Consider the following 11,858-nt stretch of genomic DNA (forward strand, 5'->3'; position numbering starts at 1 on the left):
AAAAAAGGCAAATATTCAGACCTGTGATCACGTTAAGTAGGGCAAGTTGAAGAAAAAGTGGGATTATGGATTTGTAGGAAGCAAAAGTGATAGAGATGCTTATGTGGAGGTGAGAGGAGGTGAGCAAAGTGTCATTTTTAACTGAAGAGGACTTGTGGGCGAGCCAGAGACCTATGGCATTCAATCTTCAAACTACAAATATCTTTAAAATCCCCTCCTACCCATTTCATGACATCTAATTCTAGTGACTGTGGATAAGATTGTAATCCTCAGGACATCTGGACACAAGCCAGCCTGTCCTGAAATAACACACTCTCTCACGCAGACAAACACATACAATCTATTTGCATGTGGAAAGGTATAAAAATATGTTTAATTGTCATTCACATAAATTTAAGCTTATCCCGTAAGAGATTACAGATAGTAGGCTACAAGACCAAATCAAACATCAATATGTAAACAAATGTGGCATTTCACATCCAAATCTCTAGAAATATCCCCAAAACTAGACAGTACAGACGCCATATGAAAGGAAATATTTGTTCAATAACACACTGTAGTTACAGGTTTTATCTCCAAGTTTTTTTTCTCACTGATAAAATCAGAGAGTATATTAGGTTTAGGCTAAAAAAAGGTTTAAAATTTGCATCAAACAAGAAGAGGGAAGGACAAGATCTACAGTAAATAACCAATCGGTTTTGCTGCAAGAGCTTGGTCCATCTGGAGTTAATATTGCACAGCACACACTCGGTTTGATCCGACATAATGTTTTATACATCACATTTACATGATTGATATCACAGTAGATTAACAGACTGAATCCATCAAGTCTCTTTTTGCATGATTAGGCAATATGGAGGAAATGCAAATATTGCGTCTATAGTTTAATGTCTCCCTCTATTGGTAAGTAAAAGTACAAACAACCAACGGTTAAATTGATAATCACGATTATATTGCTCTAAAATAAGGGATTGTTAAAGGCAAATAGCACAAGTTGCCTCATGAAGGAACACAGACAAGCTGTATTGCTCTTTAATTTGAGCAGAATATCACAGTGAAGATCACAGCCTACATGTCTGTCTTTTCAGATATTTTTTACCAGAACATAGACACCACATGTAAGTAATCATGCACCAAATACACTAATAATGCCTGTATATTCTAACAAGAAAATGTACTGTACACATTTTTAAAAAAACGATGCAATATTTTTTCCCCCTATGATGGTTCCTGAAGCATCAAAATTGCCAAAAGAAAACTCACTGTAAAGACAAAGGTGTGATACTCAATGAGGATGCATGTCAGCCTATGTACTTAAAAATACATACATTTATAAAGTGTACTTAAGTAAGGTAGTACAGTGATATGATCAGAATCAGTCATGCCACTTGTTTAGTTAAAATTTATTTCAATTCATTAGTTTATTTTATACATTTATTTAAATTAAACATGATATTTTGACTCACTACATTAGGATTCAGTGCAATGTATTGTGAAAAGTACCTCAATGTCAGTGAAGAAGGAGTGCTCATGATTTGTGTTCCCAGCATCCCGTTTAAGCACAGTAAAGTGATTAATAACATTGTGCTTCTCCAAGCTAAAACCTTTGTCTCTGAAGGACAGAACAGCTGACAACTGCTTCTTGCTAGAAATGAAAAGTGAAAATCCATGATAGCTATACTACATGTATTAGTAAAGTGAACAAGACAATGTATTGTTTTAAAATAGTAATATATTCAAAGTTATTATAACACTTACCTTATGTCTGGGTAATTACTAACCAATGGATGTAACAGATCTTTTATATTTTTCTCATTATCCATTCCAATAATGTCACTAAGGTAATTTCCCAATGGATAAAGCCACTTTAAGGATGATCCCTAAATACAGAATAATGTTTTCAGTGCATCTACCTTGAAAAAAAAACTGTTGTATATTTCACACTGTTTGATACTGGACTGTATCTTACCATTTGCATAAATAGTTTCCTGAGTTCATTCCACTGTTCTTTCAATTTTATGGCAGCATCTTCGTTTTTGGGTTTTTTGCATGAATATTTTTTCTTCATCAGCTGGGAGACATATTCTTTGGCTACATAATAGTGCATATCATTCACAAAAATCTGTAAACATAGACACTGTGTTTAAAGTGGCTCTCTGCAGCTGCTATTAAAAAGCATCTCTGAGCAGATCAGTGGAGACTCACTTGGACTGATGGAGCTCTCATGGATTTACAGAGCCCAGAATAATTCTCTAATCTAGAAATCACTTCTTTAAAATCTTCATCTGTTTTCAGCCATTTTTTTGTCATCATGCCATCCATGTAAGGCTTTGGGGAAGAAATGACACTGTAGTTAGTTATAATTTAAACATTATAATGCTCTTGACTAGTTATGAAGAATTTCAGATTAGGAGGAACTTTAAGGAAGAGTTTATCTAAAAAAATAAAATGATCTAAAAATGTAGCTCCAAACATTATCCAAGATGTAGATGAGTTTCTTCATGGGAATAGATTTGGAGAAATTTAGCTTTAAGGGTGCCATCAGAATTAGAGTCCAAACAGCTGATAAAAACATCATAATAATCCAAAAGTAAACCACATGATTCTAGTCTATATATTAACAAATCTCCAAATCTGTTCTGATGAAGAAACAAACTCATCTACATTTTGGAAAGCTAGAGGGTAAGTACATTGTCAGCAAGTTTTCATTTGAGGAGAATTAAGCCTTTAAGACAATAAGTTAGTTGAGAACATTATATATATCTGCAGTTAGGCCCACCTTGACCTCAGATTTGAAATGATCCATCTCTGAGTCTCTGAGTCTCTGAGTCAGTCCATCCACTTCTTTTTCCAACTTCTCCACCTGAGCTGAACAGCTCTCTTTATAAATTCTCTCTTTCTCTCTGTAACAACAGCAATGACATAAAAACTTTTGACATACATGTCACAAAATGGACTTACACACAGGGACTCCGAAGACTGAGATTAAACATATTATAACAGCACATTTCAAAGACAGCAGAAGTGTTCATGAAATTACACCTAAAGATGTACTTAAAAAAGCTCTTGAGTTCTTCAACTAATGTAGTATGTATTTAAACTATAATACATTTTCATTCAAATGTAAATAACATGCATTTAAGAGTCTGAAAATATTACATTCAGTTCACTCTAAAAGGCACAATATGTAAGATTATTTTATTAAAATATCCAAAAACCACTAGAACAGTGTTATATATTTTGCTGACTTGTGTACTTACATTATTCCAAATGTTTCGAAGAATGTTTAAATCCAGAGAAGTAAACTATTTCTCGGTGCGTGGCTATAGTGTCATTGTGTCGCCTGCCAATGACGTCATAACCCCTCAATTTCCGGTTTTGTTTTGTAGAAAACATGGAAACACCAAAGATGCTTTAATATGTTATGCGTTTTAATAGACCGGTGACGACCGCACAGAGTAGCATTATAACAGAACTTTCAAATGTATCTAGTATGATAAAACAGTGTTGCTTTTTCCCCCACATACGCACGACCGGAAGGAGCGGAAGTAATCGACTGTGGCATAATAAAAGCTCCGCTGCTTTCGAGCCGTGTTTCACTTCGACGGCTTTCAGCCTTATCCTGCTTCATTCTAGTACGTTAATAAATCATTAGCTCATCCATGAACATGATTTCTGCCCGAGTCCCATCAGATTGCATTGGCTGTGGGGATGAAGACGACAACTCCCATGATTCCACACTCAGTCACGGCATCATAACTACGCCTTTGTCTATTTGTTTATTTTGAATACGCGCCCTCTAGTGGCGATAATTACATATTGTGCCTTTAAGTACGTATATTCTGGCCCCACTTTATATTAGGTGGCCTTAACTACAATGTACTTATATAAAAAAATAAGTACAGGGTATTTATTGTGTTTATATTGTATTGCAAAGCACTTTTGCTGCTATTGAGGTGGGATATCTAGTATGATAAAACAGTGTTGCTTTTTCCCCCACATACGCACGACCGGAAGGAGCGGAAGTAATCGACTGTGGCATAATAAAAGCTCCGCTGCTTTCGAGCCGTGTTTCACTTCGACGGCTTTCAGCCTTATCCTGCTTCATTCTAGTACGTTAATAAATCATTAGCTCATCCATGAACATGATTTCTGCCCGAGTCCCATCAGATTGCATTGGCTGTGGGGATGAAGACGACAACTCCCATGATTCCACACTCAGTCACGGCATCATAACTACGCCTTTGTCTATTTGTTTATTTTGAATACGCACCCTCTAGGGGCGATAATTACATATTGTGCCTTTAAGTACGTATATTCTGGCCCCATTTTATATTAGGTGGCCTTAACTACAATGTACTTATATAAAAAAATAAGTACAGGGTATTTATTGTGTTTATATTGTATTGCAAAGCACTTTTGCTGCTATTGAGGTGGGATACGGGTAAGGTTAAGGACCGGTTTGGAGGTATGGGTAGGTTTAAGGGTGGGTTAAGGTGCAATTATAAATGTAATTACAGAAATTCATTACGGTAGCACTTTATTTTACAGTCCGGTTCCTCATGTACACACTATGTACTTATTATAGTAATTATAATAACTAGGTACTAACCCTGAACCTACCCCTAAACCTAACCCTACCCCATGTAGTTACTAGGTATTACCATAATTTTCTTATGTAGGCACACTGTAAGTACATGTACTGTAAAACAAAGTGCAACCTTCATAACAGACGTAATTACACGCATGTATTTTTTTTTTATATAAGTACAATGTAAAAACATGTTTGTATCAAATTATTAAATAAAATGTAAGTACATAGTAGTTAAGGCCACCTAATATAAAGTGGGACCTATATTCTTTTAATGTATATTATTTCCAAACTAAGTATGCCAAAGTGTACTCCTTTTTCACAAAGGTAGCATTCTACTCGTAGTGGACTTACTTGAGTGAACTGAAACTGTTGATGTAGGAGATGTGATATTCTACCCAAAGACAGCAGTCCAACAGGTCAGAGGTCAACAGAGAGACAGTGTGCTGTGAAAACTCTTTTTCAAATCTAAAACAGAAGGAAACTGTCAGAGAAGGAAAGATGCAGAAGTGATCTCATGTTAATCTATAATACTGTGACACAAACCTTGTATAAAATGGATTTAGCTCCTCTAAACAGGAGCTTACAACTGACTTCCCCAGATTCTCATCGATCTTCTCAAGATTCCCAGCGTAGCTCACTATCAGCTAACAAGACAAATCAATAGGACAATAAGACTTTTTTCAGAATTCTGATATGGGTAAACGTCATACATGAACTCTGCAAGGAAGTTATAATGCTTGAAAATTAAATAAATAATACAAAAAGTACATTTGAATTATTATAGAATATAAAAGAATTAATAAAAATGTTTAAACTGATAAGATTAAGTCCTGACCTGACAAATGTCCATGTGTATTTTTGATGTGAGGAATTTATCTTCTGTTATTTTAGGAGATTTCTTATTTTTCCACGCTTCTGTTTCAAGTATGATGAAATTCTCCAGTTCAAGTTTAAAGTCCTCCTGATATCAAATATGGAATCACAGTAAAAACAATCTGATGTAAACAAGTTCTAATACTTATGTTTTGTATCAATATAGAATTTGCTAAAATCTCTTTCCTTGCAGTAGCTCACCTTTTGGCAATGACAGTAAGAGGTTTTTATTTTGTTCAGATCCTCTTCCATTATAAGAGCTCTCTGATGGTCTTGCAGATCACTGTGTAACACAAAACAGATACAAATGAATTGAAACATGAAGTAAGCAATGATGTATCGTTGTATCGTATTTCTGTGTTTTGTTCTTAAAACCTCACCTGGGATAGGAAAGAATAATGAAATCTAGAAGAGCGTAGTAAGCTTTCAGCTCTGTCACGCTTTCCAGAAGTCTCTTTAGATGCTCTCCTACAGCTTCATGGTGGCAGGACACATAGGTTTCAAACACATTAAAGTCTGCTGGATATGAGCTTAGAAGCTCAGTCTCCACTCTCTGCAAATCCTCCACCACAGCTTTACCCAGGTGCTCCAGATGCACTGCCAGCCAGGAATCGTTCTGGTCGCGGCTGTCCAGAGGAACTTTCTTCAGTGAATCCCGAACCCCGTTTAGTACCGCATCCTTCCATGCTTCCCTCCATCCCTGCATCGCTCCTGGCTCTCCCCGTCTCTTCTCTTCCTCCAGGATAATGGTGGCCACATACACCAGCAGCTCTTTATTGCATGAGGGAAGAGCACTGGAGTGGCATACAATGACAGACATTTTGTCCCTTAGTGCGTCATACAACAGATTAAGGTCTTTCTCTTTATTAACCAGATTTGAGTGAGATTCTCCTTCCCCCAGAGCGCTCTGTTCTAACTTGAACTCCAGGCGCAGGGAAAGCAGGTTCAGATATGCCTCCTTCAGCATGTCTGTTTGTATATAATTTTTGATCTGCAAAACTATTGAGAAAACAAAGCAGGAATGAGAGAGAATGTTGTTTGATTATATGAGAGCAGTAGCCTATGCATTAAATGTGCTGTATTTACTAACACAACCTAACTAGAGATTTACCTGAGCATGGCTTTAGAGGAATCTCTGTGGTCTTAAATTCAAATTTCTCTGTGGTAACTTTCTCGTCTTTATCCTCTGATATAAATGTTTTTAATGACCGTATAGATTGTTTCTTTTTAATGTGCCCATCGCTTTTTCTAAATAAAGAAAATCTGCGAAAGATGCTCTTCACTGTGAAAACAGAAAATATTATAACAAATTATACATTTTAAACCTCAACATCATGTCATTTTTCCTTCTCAAAATGCCTAAAGATGAAAAAAAACAGCATTAACACTTATTCTATGACAACTGTCCCAAAAGTCTTTTATACAGACTATAACGATGCATCCACATTTCACATTTCACAGCACATCTATCCAACTTTGAGTATTGTGTTTTGTACAGCTTTGTATTGTGCCATATATTGCATAGTTTACATTATCTTGCATTTTGTATTGTACTGTATTGTGTATATTAGTATTAGTATTGTACACTTGCACAGCTCTTTTACTCATACATTACAATAATGACTTAGCAGGTTGGAAAAATATTTTACTCTATTCTGTTTATGCAAATCTAGTCATTTAAATTTCTTTTACAATGATATATTTACCATTAGAAGTGGGAGATTTTTCCATTGTTACCTCTAATCCAAACTGCTACTGAACGATTCTGTACATTAAACGAGATAGAAAAACAGAACATATTATGAAAGTAAAACATCAGCCAACATCATATTTTAATATAGTGCTTTATTTAATGACACTTATCACTGACTCTTCTTCACTGATTCTTATCAGGCAAATTATGATTTTATATTGGTTAGTCAATTATTCACTAAAAAACAGCAAGGCGTTTCAGCCTACAGTAACCTTTAGCACAGCGATGACAATAAAAACAAATCGACTCTTCCTAGATTCTAACTCACCAGCAAAACACTAAAACTTAAAATAAACTACAGCAATAGTAGCACAGTACAGTAACGAGGAAGAATTATGATAATAATATACATTAAATATTAAAAACATAAGTGAAAATTAATATAAAGGGTTGTCATTCTTTTTACATTAACTCTCAGTCTCGCTGACAAATTAAATGACTTTAGTGTCACCTCTAAAACATGAGACGCTTTTCTATATTTTCTGCACCCGGAATTAAAAGATTAAAAGACACACAGCATGTTAAGTAACTAATGTGTAGCTCTTACCTGAAACCTTTTCAGGGAATGTCCCGTCTTGTCAGAGCAGCTGTATATATAAGCTAGTAACATTACTTTCACTTTCATCTATACTTGTAAAGACACGTATGTGGCTTTTAAGTATGAAAACCAGTGTGAGGCTATTATAAATGGAAGAATATGTTATTTGATTAGCGTAGAAGTGGGAGATTTTTCCATTGTTACCTCTAATCCAAACTGCTACTGAACGATTCTGTACATTAAACGAGATAGAAAAACAGAACATATTATGAAAGTAAAACATCAGCCAACATCATATTTTAATATAGTGCTTTATTTAATGACACTTATCACTGACTCTTCTTCACTGATTCTTATCAGGCAAATTATGATTTTATATTGGTTAGTCAATTATTCACTAAAAAACAGCAAGGCGTTTCAGCCTACAGTAACCTTTAGCACAGCGATGACAATAAAAACAAATCGACTCTTCCTAGATTCTAACTCACCAGCAAAACACTAAAACTTAAAATAAATTACAGCAATAGTAGCACAGTACAGTAACGAGGAAGAATTATGATAATAATATACAGTAAATATTAAAAACATAAGTGAAAATTAATATAAAGGGTTGTCATTCTTTTTACATTAACTCTCAGTCTCGCTGACAAATTAAATGACTTTAGTGACACCTCTAAAACATGAGCCGCTTTTCTATATTTTCTGCACCCAGAATTAAAAGATTAAAAGACACACAGCATGTTAAGTAACTAATGTGTAGCTCTTACCTGAAACCTTTTCAGGGAATGTCCCGTCTTCTCAGAGCAGCTGTATATATAAGCTAGTAACATTACTTTCACTTTCATCTATACTTGTAAAGACACGTATGTGGCTTTTAAGTATGAAAACCAGTGTGAGGCTTTTATCAATGGAAGAATATGTTATTTGATTAGCAGACAATAATACAAGTCTCCAACAACATGAACAACTGCATTTGCTCTACTTCAGAGGCCCCTGACCAAACAAAAACATGCAGCCAAAAGAAATCGATTACACCGTCACAAACTGCCAGAGCCGGACAGTAACTAAGTACATTTACTTGAGTATTGTACTTAAGTACACTTTTTGAGTATCTGTACTTTACTTGAGTATTATTTTTCTGGAAACTTATGACTTACACTTCACTACATTTGAAAGACAAATATTGTACGTGTAATGTATTCTAAGTTGCTTCAGAAGTATTGCAAGTATTACGTACAACAATAAAACAGTGCATTGACATGAAAAAGGAAATTTGCCTTTGGTACTTAAGTACTTTTAAAAGCAAATACTTCTGTACTTTTACTTAAGTCAACGTCTTTACAACTTTTACTTGTAATGGAGTAATGTTTGACCAGCAGTATCTGTACTTTCACTCAAATAATGGAGTTGAGTACTTTGTCCGCCTCTGCAAACTGCCCTTCCCAGAATCCACACACACACAGAGAGACACACAGAGTTTTCGTCAGGCCCGTCCTCGTCTCCGTGTCTTCTCCCAATGATCCTCCCTGTGTGTGTGTGTGTGTGTGTGTGTGCTCTACTCTGCACCTGCAATGGATGAGACTCAAATTATTATTCCATTTGTTTTCCATTTGTTACATCCACATTTTGTCATCCAAGTCATTACTCACCTGCCTTGTGTTGATCTTGCCATTGGTTCAATAAACTTTCCATTGCTGCAGTATTCCTGTTCCCTCTCATTCCCGTCATGCCTGACAAAATCTAACATTAATGTTTACACATCCATTTAGTTACAAATTGACAGAAAGTAGGCTACCATTAACATAGTCCCCATGCACTATGTTAATAATTTTTGTATTTATTTTAACAACTTACTAGATGTCACTTAATTAGTTTGCATAATAAAATAGTATTTCAATAATAATAAAACAAATCCTTTAGATTTTTATACAGGCCTACTAACCATTTGTAAAAAAAAACCGACACAGGACTTGCTGTTTTGTGAATATGCTACTGTGCTCATAAACGAAACACATAATGCTTTGCATAACCACTTTTTTTCTCAGTGGTAGGCACAATTGTATTTTTGGGAATCTGAAAGTGAAGTGTAATCATATTTCAAACACTGACTCTTACAAGTACAAGTCAGTGAATACAGTGATTCTCTGTTTAGAACTGAACTGTATTGAATCTGAAACTAAAATCTGAAGCTAGCTGCTGTTGCAGCGCGCCCCATGCACCTATCCAGTGGCGTTTCAAGGTGAATCCCAGAAGCTCTGTTGTGAGAAGCAGGGTTTTTCGCAACTCTGCATTTACTGGGAATTGATTTGTTTATTATTGCGGTTGAACCTGTCGGTGCAGCGCGTTTGTCAGCTGTTAGTTTTGCAATTGCTTTTTTGTGACAAGTGAAGGATAATTGCCAGCGCCAGACTTTGACAAGGAACTCGGATCTCAGGTGAGTGAGGGGCGGGCTTCGATTTACCGTGCGATGTTTACAATTAACAAACATGTATAAAATAATTTTAATGCTATTATTTAAGCTACGTTTGTGTTTAAACGTGTTATAACTGACTAACCGTGTTAGAAGTGACTGACCTTCACAATACGTCTACTCCGCAACCTTTAATCCCGGATTGGCTGTGCTAATAACACAGATTTCAGCTTCAAAGAGTATAAATTAATGGGTTTGAAGCTTCAAACTAGTGTTACATTAATGTAATGTGTCATTTTAACCGAATGTCTTTGAGGTCATGTTTAGTCAGTCCCTTACAAACATTTATCAAGGAGCAATTTCCTCAAAATACCATAGTTAGCCACTATGATGTTGCTTTCGGTGTTATAAAGGAGATATTTTCTTCATAACTCAGAGACTTCTTCCAAATTGTCATCTTTTGGTGTAAGAAACCCGAGGTACAACATTTAGCCATTTTATTTTATTTTATGCATTTTATTTTGAAAATGTTACATAATCATTTAAAGTGGGACAGCGTGTGAAAGTTATACGTGTATCATTAACGTATACAGCGATACATGTGTTTTAATAGCAGTGTACCATACAGTCAGTCTATTAACTATCGTGTAGTGCAGTGTAATGACATGTAGGCCACTTAAGAATGTCATGACCAGTATTGTGAAATGACTTTACTTTAAATTTTAAATTGAAACAATGAAAGTAATTTTTCTCAGGCAGAATGAGAAAGTTATCATTGTTATCATCACTCTTGTTTGTGATTGAAGAAATTGAGCTTCTCGCACAGTCTGAAGGAGATTTCACATGATAATTTACATGGTATCATGGTATTTATGGTATGTGAGGCGTATAGCCTAATTGTTTAGAGATCTGCAGTAGAACTAAGTAGTGCATTACTCATTAAGTTTTTTTTGGCTGTTTAGTGTATTAATATGAGTTCACGTCTTTGTTGTTATGACAATGTATGCCTTCTACACCCCTGTGAAAAAAATGACATGTTGTCAGTAAACAAAAACTCCAGAGATCATGATGTACCTGCCGATAGATTCAACAGTTGAATTCTTACACTCGAGTCAACACAGTCAAACCTTCTGTTGTGGTTTTGTTACAATAATTCAACTTTTCTTAAAGTTCTTGATGCATTTTCTGCAGGCTTGATCCGACTGATGGATGGTCAAATGGCAGAAACTACAAAAGAAGAAGTAGATGGTGGAAATGAGGTTAATGACCCATCAGAATGGGATGAGGATGCAACCAAGGGTTTGAAAAATGGTGGAGAACAGATGGAAAGTCCAGTCAAAGAGAAGAGCCTTGGAGTCTTGAAGTCATTCAGAAGGAGTTTGAAAGGGTTCAGCCCTAAGACACAGAAAGACAAAAGCTTAGAGAACACAGACGACCAAAGCTCAAATTCTCCATTACAACCACCACAATCTCCAAGTAAGTGTATAACCACTAGACATAAAAAAAGTGCTGTTGTTTTTTCTGTGACAATGGCATCCCACAGTAGGGCTGTGCAATATATCGAAATTATCGAAATATCGCAGATGTACATATCGCAAAATGCATATCGCTACAGCTTGCAATATTTGGGGCCATGAACAAAAGACAAAGAGAAAATCACTCACTGCTCTTACCTAAATAACTTTTGTAG

The 11,858-nt window shown here is 35.6% G+C and overlaps 2 protein-coding genes across 3 annotated transcripts in view; one reads left to right on the plus strand and one right to left on the minus strand.

Moving 5' to 3' along the window:
- Positions 1 to 7,809, minus strand: part of LOC107582558 (exocyst complex component 3-like protein 4) — a 12,503-nt gene extending 4,694 nt beyond the window's left edge. Inside the window, exons 1-8 of the mRNA XM_016268451.1 lie at positions 7,768 to 7,809; positions 7,174 to 7,232; positions 6,579 to 6,749; positions 5,848 to 6,466; positions 5,669 to 5,750; positions 5,430 to 5,555; positions 5,138 to 5,238; positions 4,946 to 5,059 (exon numbers count right to left, since the gene is read on the minus strand). Coding sequence (XP_016123937.1) covers positions 4,946 to 5,059; positions 5,138 to 5,238; positions 5,430 to 5,555; positions 5,669 to 5,750; positions 5,848 to 6,466; positions 6,579 to 6,749; positions 7,174 to 7,198 — 1,238 coding nt within the window. The 5' untranslated portion in view covers positions 7,199 to 7,232; positions 7,768 to 7,809. The remainder of the gene's footprint in view (positions 1 to 4,945; positions 5,060 to 5,137; positions 5,239 to 5,429; positions 5,556 to 5,668; positions 5,751 to 5,847; positions 6,467 to 6,578; positions 6,750 to 7,173; positions 7,233 to 7,767) is intronic.
- Positions 7,810 to 9,980: 2,171 nt separating this feature from the next.
- The window catches only part of LOC107582484 (exocyst complex component 3-like protein 4), a 21,632-nt gene continuing 19,754 nt past the window's right edge, over positions 9,981 to 11,858 (plus strand). For both annotated transcript variants that reach the window (XM_016268332.1, XM_016268334.1), the window contains exons 1-2: positions 9,981 to 10,192; positions 11,360 to 11,644. In XM_016268332.1, the coding sequence (XP_016123818.1) occupies positions 11,374 to 11,644 (271 nt within the window). In that variant the 5' untranslated portion in view covers positions 9,981 to 10,192; positions 11,360 to 11,373. The remainder of the gene's footprint in view (positions 10,193 to 11,359; positions 11,645 to 11,858) is intronic.

This window comes from Sinocyclocheilus grahami, unplaced genomic scaffold (assembly GCF_001515645.1).
Source record: "Sinocyclocheilus grahami isolate Dianchi unplaced genomic scaffold, SAMN03320097.WGS_v1.1 scaffold45.1, whole genome shotgun sequence".
NCBI lineage: Eukaryota > Metazoa > Chordata > Actinopteri > Cypriniformes > Cyprinidae > Sinocyclocheilus > Sinocyclocheilus grahami.